This window comes from Nanorana parkeri, unplaced genomic scaffold (assembly GCF_000935625.1).
Source record: "Nanorana parkeri isolate BGI_ZX_2015 unplaced genomic scaffold, ASM93562v1 scaffold425, whole genome shotgun sequence".
Classification (NCBI taxonomy): domain Eukaryota; kingdom Metazoa; phylum Chordata; class Amphibia; order Anura; family Dicroglossidae; genus Nanorana; species Nanorana parkeri.
This window is the reverse complement of record NW_017306693.1, coordinates 634,128-650,388: the sequence shown is the minus strand read 5'-3', so window position 1 is coordinate 650,388 and position 16,261 is coordinate 634,128. Positions and strand designations below refer to the sequence as shown.

Genomic DNA, 16,261 nt, shown 5'->3' with positions numbered 1-16,261 from the left:
GACCTCAAAAAAAAATTAAGAAAAAAAAAAAAAGTTTCCCAAAGCTGCAGCGTGAAGAAACTAAAAACTTTATTTCCGTTACACATGGATGGACTTTCTTTGCTATAGGAAATCCACGTGGAGCGATTAGGAATGGAGACGTGTAAAAAGGGTTGTTCGGGGACAGGTGTCTGCAGCGCAGGTTAGTTGTTTTCTGGTTCACAGCCGTCACCACCATCACCACCTTCATTGGTGTCTGACGTCCATAACTGGAAGACAAAGCATAGTAAAGTTTATCAAGATAATCCGTACACGGCTCATCACACCTACGTAGTAAAATCCATACAGACTATGCAATTCCACATGCGCCAGTGTCCATTAAAGCGTATCAGCCAAAGGAGTGCAGGAAGTTCACAAGACTCCTGGCAGGAACGGTTATTTGTGCCCTCAGATGAAACTATTTAATTGATATATTTAAAATTTTCAAAAGGAAACAATTATGCAAGTTTGCAGGAAAGGGTTTACATACCATTTAAGGTCTTTCGGGAGTCTTTATCATGCTTTATGTAAAATATGGGAGGAATCTCTCATTAGGAAAATATCAATACCGTAAATATAGGTTCTCATGCTGTACCATGTATTTCTAGAATGGTTGTTGGCACTGTGGGGATCATAACCCATCTAAAATCAGGGTAGGCAACCCCAACACTCCAGCTATGGTTAAACTTCAACTCCTATCATGCCTGAGCCTTGCAATCATGGGGCTTGTACTTCAACAGCTGGAGTGCCATCCCTGACCTAAACAGAGAATTCTAATTGAAGGGTCCCTGTATTTGCCTTCAGTGAAAACCATGCTTCTTCACATATGTTTGCCTGAGGGAGACTCAGAAACAGTACAGAATGTTCATGATGGCATTGATTGACTAACCTACATGCTTTTTACCCTGGAGGTCCTGTTATTGTAATACAGCCCCTAATGCAAGCCGATGAACAACTTTCTACTAAAACAGATTACTGAGCACATTCTGAAAATGATAGCGGCCTGGCTGCCGTATATCAATACTTTTTAATTACTGACCCAGAGCAAGAACACAAGACAACTCCAGATCAGATCTGCATATTTGTTCAATGTCACGCTACTAAAGACAATCAGCACAGCTGGGCATGGAGCATGATCACAAACCCATTTTTATGAACAGAAGTCATCTTCAAAACCCTTAAATATGTAAAACAGAAAACTAGATAAAGCACAAAATAAAAAATTGTGGAAACACTTTGCTTAACTAGCCTTTCGATTTCCTACAACCACAGAAGAGGTTGGGAACATGGTAAACAAAAGGCTTAGTTTACAAAGCTTTCACACAAAAGGATAAAAAAAACAAACCTTAAATTTTAGCCAAGCGACTTCTTTTCAAATCTCATTGGACTCTTACTGAAAAGAACTATGAACATTATAATCCAAATCCTGGTGTGAGCAGAGTAACCATTCCAAACAAAGTTACCATGAATTGTCTTAAGACAGGAGTACACTTACTGTTAGGTTGTCTCTAAGTAGCTGCATGATAAGAGTGCTATCTTTGTAGGAGTCTTCATTGAGGGTGTCTAGTTCTGCGATGGCTTCATCAAATGCCTACGGGAAAAAAAAAAGTCACATTTTAGTTCCAAGGCAAAATATTGCAAACTATAAAGAGAACTAGAAAACAAATAATGGGTGCTGGAAAAAAGGAAGTTTAAAATAAGAATTAATCTGTATTAGTCTTTTCCCTCCCAAGTTCAGGGCAAGTTGTCGAGCGATCCTCTCCTCCACTAGTCAATTTTGTTACAGGTATCCCAAAAACCCAATATAAAAAAACAGTACTGCAAGAGGCGCACTTTCAATTACAAACCTACCTATATACTCATCAGAATCATAATTTGCCAGGAAACACCACACCAACATTTCTAAAAGGTCTATACAGGCATGTAATACAGGCTTACAATCATTGGTTCTCCATGAAAATGGCAACAGTGACAGTCCGGTGCTTTTCCTCTAGTTCTTTCAGTGCTCCCAAGCTCCATGGAAGCACAGGTAGAGGGGATTATAGTTTTAATTTACTTTGCAATTGTTTACTTTGTATTTAAGAAACTGGAGTTGCACAATGCAGATTTTAGTGTTTCGAAATCCATGACCAGTTCACTGGAGGAGAGATGGAAAGTTCCAGGTGAACTGAAGTTGTAATCCCAACTATCTGTGCTGGTGTGGAGCTCGGAGTGATCAAAATGCTTGGAGGAGGAACAGTAAGGGAATGTTATTCCTCCTGGAGATTACTTGGGGAGATACGATCAGGAGGATGTAATTGTTCATAAACCTTTAGAATGCAAGTCTGATTCCAGCGAGTGCTGAATCTGGTGGGAGTGCAATTGAAATAGCAGCTGCCTGGCTACTATTTCTGTACTTTGTGACCCAGGAATGGATGGATGAGCTATGGCTGATCATCAATGTACAATTGTGTAAATAATTGTGAGCCATATTTTCTGACAGCCAAGACCCTGTAGAATAAAATGGTGGCAGTTTAACATTTTTTATGTTGCACGACATTAGCGCAACATATCATCAAACCCCAAAATGTAGTGAAAAATGCACTTAAATGCCCCAAAAACACAAATACCTATTTTTTTTTAAATATAAAAGATGAGGTTACAACGAGTAAATAGATACCCAAAATGCCCAGGTTAAGAATTGTGTGCGTCCATGAAACTGCAACAAAATTCAGTACCCCATGAAGTCCATAGACGCTTTAAAAGCCCCTACAGGTCATCAGTTTAGAGATAGACAAATATTGGCCTTAGAATTATTGCTCTCTCAGGCATGCGCAGCGATACCAAATATGTGTAGCACGATCGTCGTTTTCATACGTAGGCGCACCCGATGCGTGTTTAGATGAAGACGCACGTGCTCGCGGGGGACTTGAACATTTTTAAACTTTAATTGAAATCACATAGGGGGAGGCTTACAAGCCCCCAACGTGATAGCATAGTGGTCCTCTTTAAGGTGATGCTGGGGGTCCAAAAGACCCCTAGTGTCACCTTTACACCAGAAATAAGCTATTGAAGTGCAGATCGCACTTCAATAGCCTGTAGATGGGCTTCAGGAGCCCAGCAATGACAGCTCTGGGACAGGAAGTGATGTAATCCGCATCGCTCCCAGTCCCATAGTACGGTGAGGGGAATCGACAAACAGACTTTCGTCCATCTCCTCCCCTGACACCAGAGAAGCCGATCAAGGGCCCGTAGGAGGGGCGACGAAACCCGAGAAACATGGCAGGGGGGCGGCCCGTTTACCAGCCCAGAGAAGCGATTGGGCGACAGCTGAGTCACCTGATCACTTCTATTGTAAAGCAGACAGTTGGCTTTACAATTGTAAACAAAGTCCCGATGTCTTTAGCTGCCGGGAGTCTGTTTAAACGGTGCCACTGACATACTATGGACGTCACTGGTCATTAAGGGGTTAAAGACAGGCGGATATTTAGGCAGTCCTCTGTGTGAAGGGGTGTCACTAATGCCACGCATTTCCATCCTGGACTCAGCCGGAGCGATTAATATTTGACACAACTTGCCAGTCACCACGCAGGCGACAAACTTAATAGGAGAGCAAAACCGACAAACTTGTAAAAATCTTCTCGTGGGGTTATTATCTAGAATGAAAAATCCTTGCAGGTTAATACTTACAGTCTTTGCCAGTGAACAGGCCTTTTCTGGGCTATTAAGAATTTCATAATAGAATACAGAAAAATTTAGAGCTAAGCCCAAGCGGATGGGGTGGGTTGGCTGCATTTTCTGCTTGCTGATGTCAAATGCTTCTTGGTAAGCTGCTTGTGAGTCGTCTATTGTTTCTGATAAAGCAAAAAAGACAAACAGTTAAGCGCTACAGAGCAAAAATGTCACTTTGTACTTGATATAGATGAGTTTGGAAAGGGTCACTGGTGCTCCTCCAGACAAAGATATGTCAGAGGGAAACTTACATTACTCTGAAAAAACGCAACTTTTAAGAAACCTTATAAAGCTAAAACATATTGACTCCATGAAACTCAAACCGTTGGTCTAGCAGTGACTCCTGAAGAGCTACAGAAGCCCCAAGACCAGCCAGGCAAATCTGCATGCAAATGTCAGCTTCTATATTCCTACAATAACAGGTTTACCTTTAGGGCAACAATGAATACAGTAAATTCTGCACCATTTACATAAAGTATTTTACTAAAAAAACTTCCATCTTTTCTTCAGGAACCCGCCAAAACGATTTTTTCTTAAAATGCATTTAAACTTTACCAGATCCCACTTGTATGAAATTATCTACTTGCCAAATCAATGCTGAGAAGCCCTTCCCCCGACTATTGCCCTTCATCATTAGCTATAAGTGAAAACAAGAGACTTAAGGTCTCTAGTTAGCTGAATTATAGAAAAGAAAAATACTCACGGGCTCTATCAGCATCCTTCGCCACCTCTGAAAGGTATCGGTAATAGTCCCCCTTCATTTTTAGGTAAAATACTTGGCACTCTGGTTGCGAGGCTTTAGGAATTAAAAACTCCTTAAGCAGGGTCTGGAATAAGAAAAAACAAAAACTAAATATAAATTTTAAAGTGAATGTAATATGGACAAAGCGATATAAATAATAAGCACACACACACCACAATTTACCATGCAAATCATGAAACCTAGTAACTTGTAGGGATCTTCCAAATTATTGCTAGTGCCTCATCTAACCCAGTTCCAAAGTACGGTATATCAGATCCCCCTCAGTCTACATGAATGTCAAACATGTACAACCCTAAAATAAACACTCTAAGGACCTATAACCTAAGATCACGGCATATCAAAGACTAGAATTTTAACAGTTGGTCTGACTGGCATCCTCTGGTTATCTCTTTCAGAGTTGTCTGTGTCTGTTCCAAGCATACCAATTATGAAGGAATTCTGGAGGCTGCCATTGCTGAACTCTGCTTATGAAAAAGATTATGTTGCCTGGCTGTCATATTCATGCATTTCCTTTACACTTTTTCCAGGTTACTTAAAAAAAAAAAAAACCAAATAGAAGGAATTATGACACTTGTCTGACACTGATCACAGCATACTTGTTCTGGGTCTCGCTCAAAGTATTGAAGCTGGAAACCGCTAGGCAACAGACCAGATTACAATATGACAGGTGCACTTTAATTGTACTAACAAGTACAATGCTACACAACCAGAAAATAATCGGGGGCGAAAGCATCGATTAGGGTTTAAATAGGAACAAAATCAGGACAGGCACACAGATGTTGCTTTAATAAAATGCAGGTCAAAGGACCTCCTCCCTCCCCAGCAACAGGGCGTACTACACATGCCTTTTGTAGTTTCTTTGGGCGTACATAACATGCCTAAAGTCGACAACAGGTTAAAAACAGTACACAGCCGTTCAGGTGTTTTACAGTATTACTGCAACAGTAAAGATGTGAATGGGTTCGAGAGGGATACAAAGAAAGAACATTTAGTGGTGTTCCTAACCCCGCTGGCAGACACCATTGAATAGGTAAGTTCAGCATAAGTCAAAACAACGAGGAAGTGGTATTGCTGTAGGGGGGACTCCACTGAGTCCACTACACCAGAAGGATATTGCCTCACACACACTTATGCAGGAAACCTCTGGGGACTGTCCTGGGAGCCCCCCGTCATAAGTACCTCCTCAGGTCCCGACCCTGTATGCCATACTCCATGCCGAGGGTGGGCCCCTGCTTACCAGCACGTAGGCCTAGCTAAAAGTAACAAATGTTACGATGTCCTGCTTGGCTGGAGGAAACACAAAATAACAGATGCAAGGCATGTGATCTTTTTTTTATTAGGGGTGGGTGATGCGTTTAACTGTTTCGGTGGGAGGAGCCTATCTGATGCTGTCCTGGAAGGTGACTAAAGAACATTTATACACACAAAACAGTCGCCTGCTTGGCTGTCGTTGGTTTCAACACTTCAAGAAAAAGTAGAGCCTATAGTCAGAAGTCCTGAATTTTGAAGATACTCTGTAGTACAGGTTTACTTTAAACATGGAGTCATGCATCTGTGGAATCTTTGAGGAGAGAGAGAGATCAACATCCCACCCCCTCTTCCAGTCACAGAACTCTTGGGTTCCTGTAGTGAGGATGGGTGGGAAGGTGACTAGAGCACTACACTTCTCCTGTCACATCACTCCCCACAGCGCTGGGATGCAGGAGCCGGCCTTCCGCTGCATTATTGTTTATCCGATTAACCGATTAATCGAACTTAATAATCGGCTAACTAATCGATTTTGAAAATAATCGTTAGCTGCAGCTCTAATTCAGAGATATTTATACTTTGCAGCAACCCTCCACATATAACATGCAGTATTTCAGTGACCAATCCACAATGCGGTGGTGTGTGAATTATTCTTTCCCCAGAGTTTGGCTTTAACCTTTTTTTTTTAAAACACAACTGCACAAATAGAACATTTAGCCCCCAATCACACCAGAGTGTTTTGTCGCATGTCTTGTTGAGCTACAATGGTATTCTCAATAGAACCTGTTCACACCGGAGACGGGGAGGTACGGGTTTAAGATTCATGTTTTTAGCATGAGTAACTCCAGCCCAAGTTTATACATCTTGAATATCCCAACTGATAACCAGATTAAATAGCATTGTGACAGGGGCATACAAAAGTAATTTCTGTTGACTCTAAAGACAGATTCTGAGGGTAATGTATTAAAAATGGAGCAGTCAAAACCTGGAGCTGCTGTGCATGGCAACCAGTCAGCTTCTCGCTTCCGTTCACTTAAAGGGTTATTAAACCCTCCAGTGTTTTTTTCATATATCTACTGCTAGCAAGCAGTAGATATATGCAAAAACTTTAAAATAAAAACCCAAAAAAACACAACCCATTTGAAACCCGGTTAAAAAAAAAAAAAAAGTTCAGTTCAGATTTTCAGCCGGGAGACGAGGAGAGACACAAGGTAAGTCTATGGACGCGTGCACTCGCATGCAGACATCGTGGGACAGGAAGTGCCAGCAAGCACAGAGGAGTCAGCGGCGCTGATCAGAGACCTGCAGCAGCGCTGGAGAGAAGGCTGAAAAGGACAGGAAAGATCGGATTAAGAGACATCATTTAAGGTAAGTGCTGAACTAACATTGGGGGGAGGGAAACATTTTCTTTTAGACTTTGTCACTTTAAGATTTGAAAATGAAAAAGCGGATTGGTTGCCATGCAAAGCTGCTCCAGTGTTGATAAATTCCCTTCTTTGTTTTGTATAAACTGCCACAATACCCTATAAAAAAGGGAGTGTGAAGGGTATGATGGCTGGCAGTATGTGCAGGAGGGAAAGGAACACAAAGCAGTAAAAGAAGAATTTGTGTATTATATAGGATAGTATTTTGAGCCAGAGGAAAAAAAAGTTCAACTTGTTAGTAACCTACATGGCCAAATTTAGATGCAACTGTAAATGCTGGGATAGGATGTGTGCCGCTGAATTCTTTGAAAAGATTGAATTAATAGTGGTTGAGAACATTGCCTTGTAAGGTAATACAATGGATTCTTAAAAGTGCATCTGAACCCAAAAACACAAATGTAATATTGCAGGTTACCATTCCTTAGATGCAGTGGCTGCAATGGTTTGCTTTTTTGCCCCCCCCTTATTTTCCCCTCGTAATCCTGCAAACAATTCCTGTTTCATGTCCACGCATTTTTCATCCACTGTTCCTATAGGGGTAGCGACAGGCGTCACTCAGGCTGGACAAACATGTCCGTCTCTGTTCATCTGTAATAGGATCCGTGTCAACATGCTTCCGTTTGGAGGGTTCAGGTGGGTTTTGCATACCCATCAAATAGAGTCTATGGGAATGCAAACCTGCTTGAAGGTCATCAAATGCTCCCGTCAATGATTAGTAATGTCTCAAACTGATGCAATGGACATGGGCCCCTATATGGTGAATTAAAGGACTAGTAGCTTACGCAATAGAGAACTTCCTTTTTGCTTCATTTAAAGCACAGAGAAGTGACACCAAATTTCTAGCAAGATCAAAAAGGTATTTTCTGTACTCGCTGAAAAAAAGTTAAACTGAAAAGTGGAAAATGTTGTAGCCACCTCATCTAAGAACTGGTAAGTAGCTCTAGTACCTAAGGCCCCGTTCCCACTGAGCGATATGCAAATCGCGTGATTTGCATATTGCGCGACATCGCGAGATTTGCCGTGCGATGTCGCGTTCAAGCTTGCATTGAGCGGCTAAATCCGCTCCAAAAAGGGTCCTGCTGTAGCGACACGACAGCAGGACCCTTTGCCCCATTGGATTGCATTGGAGCGCGATATCAAGCGGTAATTTGCCGCGATATCGCGGGAAAAAAAAAATCGCTCAATGTGAACGGGGTCTAAGGTGAAACCATGGTTTTGTTTTGGCCAGTAAACAGTTATTTTTGCCACCAGGACAAATTTTTAAAAGGAGAATTGACATCCATGGAGCCGAGTGCTCTTCACTCAATCTGAGCCGACCTGTGACAATGAGACTGTCACAGGTCGGCTCTATAGATCGGGAAGTGACAGAACACATACCGGCACTCGCTCACTTCTCGATCCTGTCACTGCAGAGAGCCGTGACAGGGGAGTGACTGGATTCTCCCCTCCTGTCTGATACTCCAGCGCTGGCTGAACAGATGGGGAGGGTACAGCTGGCTCTGCCTCTAGATAGGCAGAGCCAGCTGTCACTCATGCAGCTGGGCGGATCCAGACAATTGTCGGGATCCGTTTCAGCTGCGGCGTCTCAGTATACGGCGAGCTGTAGCTCGCCGTATACCGAGCTTTGGGTAGCGGGAGGAAGCTAGTTTATGCCCCGATGCTGGCGACGTACACTGTACGTCGTCAGTCACGAAGGGGTTAAGCTCAACTGATAGAAATCTGCCTCAAATTCTTGCAGCACGGCCCCTTCACACCAGAACATGGCACACTGCAACATGCAAAACTGAAAAAGAATGCGCTAGATCCAGATTGAGAATCCCATCTCAAACTTTACAATGTCGGTGAAAAATACTTACACCTTCATCCCATGTGGGCCCTATGACATGTATTGGGAAAAAGAATTACCCAAGTCAGTTGTGCACCAAACTGTTTAAATGGACTGCCGGTGGACTCCGAGGGGATAGCCCATACCCAAGAAAAGGACTATTCTTACTATTAGAGTCCCCACCATTCATATTCTAGAATAGAATTCTTGATGAAACACTCTTCCCTCCCTTATGTTTCCAATGTCGCCATTGGCACCACAACAATGTCAGGCCATGCCGCTGTCCATTTGACCGTCACTCTCGATGCAGGCTCCAGACCCCATTAGTCGCAGCGGCTCAATGACTCCTTACAGGAAGCTGCACTGGAGGTTTCTCTACACAATGAACTGGAACAGTTCTTTGTTGATAATGGTATCCCAGGCCAGAATCCCTTGACCCTTTGGGAAACACACAAATGCGTTATGCGAGGGCTATTACAAAAGGGTCATGGCTTAAACGACAAAGCGCCAAGCAGGTATAGGAGTTGTATGCCAGCTCTGAGGGCACACCTACTCAGTCAGTTTTCCCTTCAAACAGAATACATCCCATATAAAAAAAGTATCTAGGAGTGTATATTCCAGCAGACCTTAAAGGACAACATTGGGCTTAATTTCCTCCCTCTACACAAAAGAATTCTGATAGACTTAAATCCCGTAACCGCTCAAACTTTACTTGGTTTGGGCGCAACAGTATTTTAAAATTAATACCCTTCCCAGATTGCAGTACTTGTTCCAGACACTACCTGCGACTGTCCCTTTGACTTTCCTGAAACTGATGCCTGCTACCTTATCTTTTCTTTGGGCTAAGAACCAGGATTAAACATGGAATCCTTACCGAGCGAAACAATTGGGTGATATAGGGTTTCCAGACCCACATGTGTATTATAGGGCAGCACATGTAGCGAGGACGGTGGATTGGTGTTGCAACACTGACCGCAATTATGCGTGAGGTTAGAACAGGATACATGCAACCTCCCCATCAGCGGAATTCCTTGGATAATGCCTAAATTTCCCATATGGTCTTGGCTCAATCCACATATTCAGGCAACAATAAGAGTGGTAGAAGTAGCCCTTTCATCCTCAGATCTTTCCCCATTCCTTATCACCCTTGATGCCTGTTCTTGGCAATCCACACTTCCCTCCTGGTATGCAGGGCTCACGCTTCAGGGCCTTACTGGAATCTAGAAAAGTACGTGCCATTCATTTTATGGACGACCTCCGATGGCGCTCTCTAGATCAGATCCAGACGATGGTGGAACCCTCTATGGATTCTTGGGGAGCTATGCAAATTTCTCACTTTCTTAGATTCATTCAAGGGAAGGCTTCAGCTACGAGCCCCTCACGCCCTTCGAGAAAATATGTATTGGAAGGTCCAGTCAGACACATCCTTTCCATGGCTGTCAAGTGCCTCGTGGACTCACATCTCTCCCCACGGTTCATACAATAGGAAAGGGACCTGGGTGTGGTATTTAGCCCCCAAGCCATTGAACGTATACTATATTTTGCACATAAATCCTCTATTGCCAGCAGATTTCAAGAAGCAGGGTATAAATTGCTCACTAGATGGTATAGAGCTCCGACTCTCCTGCACAAAAAGTTGCCATCAACATCAAACAGGTGTTGGCGCTGTGCTGAATGCCCAGGTACTATTCATATATAGTGGGAGTGCCCCCCCAATAATTGCTTTCTGGCGGCAGGTGACTGACCTCATTCGCAAGATCACTGACACTGGACCCCGGGGCCTGCCTTTCCTCCCAATCGATTAAATCATACAAGAAATTGTTGGTGATCCACCTCGTGTATGCAGCTAGAGCATGTGTACCAGCTCGCTGGAAGCTATCCCTACCACCAACGGTGGCCATGTGGGTGGAGGAGACTCGCCTAATAGATTTGACATATTCCCTACATGATCGCTGCCAATTTGTGGCTACTTGGTCCCCATGTGTGTTTGTCGTAATTTCAAAGATATTGGTAATGACAATATACAAACAGATTGTTCTAGATAATTGCAGACTTATTCTTTGCATGCCCTATTTTTCTTTTCTTCCCCAATCTTCACAGTGGCCATTTTTTACTAAGGGCAGATTAATACATCTCCCTTTACTTCCTGGAACTCTAGCCCGTGACCATCTCGGGGGATAAAAATGCCTTTCCAGAGATCTCATGAGATTAATGAGGTTCACCAGCAATGCTCTGTGATGTAACCTTCCCAGGATGCATATGTGTGGCCAGAGCTAAATCATCTGTGCCTCATTCAAACACCAGGAAGTGGAAAAACTATTCTAAGTAAAAGAAACTGATGTTTAACTAAATGAATACAAGATCATATATCAGCATGCAGAGGTGAGTTTTAGTGGAAGGGGTCAAAGACAGCCGCCTAAGGGAGGGGTATGGGGAAGAGTTCACCTCAATTAGACCAGGCTTTGGATTAGTAAGATGATTCTCATCCACTATTTAAGACTCATGTCAAGCGGGCGTAGTTTGTGTTTTTGGTGAAATCTAAAACTTGTCTTGCTTTTTGTTGATTCTTTTTCCTAGTCATAATGTGAAGGCTTTACATACAGTGAAGCTGCGATGCTGACCTTGAAAAGCAGTTCATGTAACTAATCGATTTTGAAAATAATCGTTAGCTGCAGCTCTAATGTCTTGTCAGTAAGACTGCTGTATTTTAAGCTCTGACAATTCAGGAGTGGCAGAGGCTCTCAAGTAACTAACTACCCCGGCATACCCTTCCCCAGGGTATCAAGCTGTTGCCTTTAAGGAATTTCTTGAAGCAAAGACCTTCAACCCCTTTCACAAAATACAGGAAAAACCATAAGCACGCTGACATGAAATTTTACATTCAAAATGGTTCCCCTTTTACTTACAATTACCATTTTTCACTTTGAGTGTGGCACTGGAGATGTGTCCTTGGCCTCACATACATCCTGGGAAGGTTACAACACCAGTGCCTTCCAGGGAAATCTTTTCAGCGAACTACAAAATCTCATGGGATCTCAGAGAGGGGGTGGGGCAGATTATGTGCACCATCACATATTCCAGGAGGTAGACCCAGAGTTCTGGGAAGGGAGATGGATTAATCTCCCCTCAGTAAAAAGGGATTCAAAAAATAGATTAATATTGGGAGGAAAATAAAAATATGGTATACAAAGAATAAAAAGCCGGCAATTATCTAGAAGTATGTTTGCCGACAGCCATCGCTAAACACTTCTAAATAGGTGCCTTTGCCTTTATTTGTAAGATAAGGGGGAAGTTACTCAAACTTTCTGCAACCACTGATTGTGTGTGGGAGACTCCCTCTACATGAACAGATTCAGATGCTCAATACAGGCGGAGAAGAGTCTGCACTGCTGAGACTGTAAAGCATCCCAGGCAGTAGCCAGAAATCCTCCTGACATCAGGGCCAGAAGGGAGTAGTGTAGCCTGTCTGGTACAGAAAGTCTAAGACACTCACAGCCATGTCAGAGGTTAAAGTCCTGGGAGAAAAAAAAAGTCAATCCTTCTGTCAGAATTACATGTTCGGATTGCTGCTAGAGAAAGCTGTATTCTGCTGCGGAGACAACCTGATTAGACTTTTGCTGCAAGCGTAAAATAAAGGTGGTGTTAACCTTGCGATTAACCTTTTGTCAGCAACAGCACTGTACTTTCTCCTATGACATTACTGAGCGTGTCAGGCTTCCTGTTCCAGACAGCCAGCACCACTCCTTCTGACCCGATGTCACCAGGGTTCCTGGCTAGGTGTAGTACAGGGTGGGAGGTATTCCAGGGACTGCAGAAGAACACAGCTCTATAGCAGTTATCCAAAAGGGAGTACAAAATGCACACCAACACAGGAAAACCATGTCCATCGTGAGTAGGTCATACTTTTTAACAAGCCGGAATGCAAAAATAATCTGACATACACTGAATTGAAGGTACAACTGAACGTCACTAAATGAAGACGTGACAGTTTGTCAAAAGCGTACGGATATGCAGAAACATACTCTGACAAGCAACCAGCTACAAAAAACAGTGTTCCTCAAGCTGCATCATCCACAAGTTTCATGATCAGCAGGAAGAAAAAAGTCTGGGTGTGCATTTATAACCTATGTTATGCTCAGTACATCAAACCATTAAAAAAAGTGATGTCAACCTTGATAATGTAAGTGGTGTAGATATACAAACGCTACACTTATACTAGCAAATCAAATAAGCTAAAGTGTTCTGAAGAGCTAGACTGATCTATCAAAGAAATGAAGTAAAGCTGTTCGATATAGCAATGCAGGCAACTAGAGGTCTAGGACAGGAAACACACCCACTTTCACGTCTGTAGTACTCTGCTGCAACGTTTGCTGACATAGTACATCCGCAGCATGCTCGTTACTGCAGTGCCACAGACAGCAGGATTTATACAGCTTCATAGATTATTGATCCAGCAAGACCACATGGCACCACTCCTGCACTGCTCACATCAAGGCAGCACAATGCAGCATTGTACAGAATAGCAGTAACAAAATATATACATCATGGATTGAACAAAAACCCAGCACAAGCTTTTTATATGCTAAATGGCACAATGCATCACCAATTCAAGGATCTCACTAAACATAAAATCCTGACATATTACCCATTTCTTTTCATCAAGCTATGCAAAACTGAAGGAGGGTAATTGAAGGATATGTTGAGCATTAGGGTAGCAGCTATGAGAGATCCTGAAAGCTCAGCTATGATGTTTTATGAGAAAGTGATGTGTGGCAATACAGAGTACTGGCAGTACTAGTTATTGGCACACCAAAAGGCATTGCCTTGCAAAAAAAAAAAAGTGAAACACGTTTCTGAATTTGCTGCGTGAGCTACTTTTTCTTTTCATGTTTGGCACACGTATAGCACCCGCTGAAATTAATGTGGACGCCACAACGTGTGTTCCCACTATGCAATGGTGTGAATGGGGCCTTAAGGTTCCCTTTAGTTGTCAATGGAGCATACATACATAAATTCTGGTTACGAATTAGAAAGACTGGCTCCTAAATTCCATATTAATTTATCCAGTATAGTAATCTATGACAGGAAACGTATTACTGGCAGATCACCAGGTGAAAATATAAGTAAAACTAAAATGTAATAAACCAATTATATCCAAGGATGGGCAATCTTCAATACATTTGACCCCTTTAGGACCAAAGAGCAGAGCTGCCCCTTCGAAGCTAATGACCTGCAGTTTAGAGTCGATGTGTGACAATTTCAATGCTCAACCGCTTCAAGCTCGCTCCCATGATGGACTACAATCTCAAGAATTAGTAAACTAAACATGAGATTGTAGTCCATCACAGGAGTGAGCTCGTACAGCCGGCGGATCGCTTGTATGTTAACGGGCATCGCTGTCGGTTTTTAATTATGTGTCTTTCCCGCTCGAGTGCACGGGACTAATGGGACGTGTATACACGCCCAGGTAGCTAAGGAAGCCAAGTGGCGTGTAAGGACTTTACGGCCTTGCTTCCCGATTGGCGTATATTGACGTGCCGCATGGCTTCCCAATTAGCCGGGACGCAGTCTCCATGCTCTCTCGTCACCAGTAGACAAGGAAGCATGGAGCCAGCTTTCTAGCCAATCAGGAGGGTGGGTGGTGGGAAATGACTCACCACCTGGCTTCCTGATACCAGAAGTTCCAGTATCAGAATAGGCATCGGGAGCATTTGGGCAAGGGCAAGTACTCGTCCATATACTCAGTATCAGCATCCCTAGTCAGCACAAATACAGAGATGATTTGAGCATCGACAGCTAATACACAAAAAGGTTACATCAAATTATTAATAGTTAAAGGTACTTGAATGCATATTTAAAATTTAACTCCAGAGTTGTCACTTAAATAAAGCAGTAAGTGTGACTTTCATCTGTCAATTGTGGTGCTTCACTGACATTTCAAAACACATGCCCCTAGAAGATTCCCCTGCAGTGAATATGCTCCCTACTCAATTATTTTGCCAACTGAAGTCCCTTCACTCCATAATAAAATGCCATAAACTATGTCCTCAAGACTAAGGCTGGGTTCACACGTAGGCGTATCGAATATGCACATGTGTAGTGCATTTCGCGCCGCGCATTCCCGAGGGCTACATGGATACGAGCGGGAAATACTCCCCAAAGAAGCTCCTGTACTTCTTTGGGCGTAGGCCGTTCTGCGCGCTGTAAAACGCCCAGGTGGGAACCATGCCCTTAGGCAATCATTGGTTTTCACATGTTGAGCGTTTTACAGAGCGTAGGAACGCGCTGTAAAACGCTCGTGTGTACCAGGCCTTAAATAATTAGTTTGACAAACCTATGAAAAACCGGGACACATTATAAGAGCCCAAGTTTGGCCAGTACAAATTTACTACGAATTAATTAACTCACACAAACTAGAAAAAAAAATTTCATTATCCTTGGTCCATATAGAAACGGCACTAGATTTTCAGGTACCCCTAGTGTGCAGCTCCCACAGTTCCCATCAGGTGTGCAATATTTGTAACAAGACATCAGTTCGGCTAGAGATAATGACCAAATGAACAAACCAAAGACATTTAAATCTTCAAAACACAGGAGCAATATATGAAAGTTAATAAAATTGCTCCCACTATAAGAAGAAATTAGCAGTCCTTTAAATGCAGAAAATGACATTTTTAGGGCTTCTGAATTTCATTCACACAATCCATCACTTGACATAGGGACTGACCATACTCCTTAGACCCCAGTAAAAAACAACAAATAACTTCACTACAATAACCACGTTTGTTTGTGAAGCTTGTCAATGCCGATAACTAACTTACCAGAACAGCTGCACAAACATTCTTGAGCTCACTCTCGATTTTCTCCCGGTATTCTTTAATCAGCTGCGCCTTCTTTTCCGATTCACCCGACTTCTGCTCGATGCTGGAAATGACCCTCCAAGAGGACCTTCTTGCTCCCACCACATTCTTGTAAGCAACAGAAAGAAGGTTCCTTTCTTCATTGGACAGCTCCTCTCCGCATTCCGTTACAGCCTTCATGTTGGCTGCCATATCATCGTATCGCTCTGCTTGCTCAGCCAGCTTGGCCTTCTGGATCAGGTCGGTTCTTTCTGACATGGCTTCTGTGGGATTTGGTACACAGGAGGAGAAAAATCTGGGAAATCAAAGATGTGAAGGGCTCGACTGAGGAGTTGTAGCTGGACGTGTAACACAGGCAGGCAGCCAAACCTGTAAGAAGAGAGTAAACTTCATAAGACCATGCAAGGAAAAA

At 42.9% G+C, this 16,261-nt stretch overlaps 1 protein-coding gene across 1 annotated transcript; it reads right to left on the bottom strand.

Annotated features, from left to right (window-relative positions):
- Positions 1–52: 52 nt before the first annotated feature.
- Positions 53–16,187, bottom strand: YWHAQ (tyrosine 3-monooxygenase/tryptophan 5-monooxygenase activation protein theta). The gene is made up of 5 exons (XM_018559992.1): positions 15,811–16,187; positions 4,433–4,556; positions 3,688–3,851; positions 1,514–1,609; positions 53–248 (listed from the first exon to the last, which is right to left on the bottom strand). Exons 1-5 carry the CDS (start codon positions 16,105–16,107, stop codon positions 183–185), a joined length of 747 nt encoding a protein of 248 aa, XP_018415494.1. The 5' UTR covers positions 16,108–16,187; the 3' UTR covers positions 53–182.
- Positions 16,188–16,261: the final 74 nt, after the last annotated feature.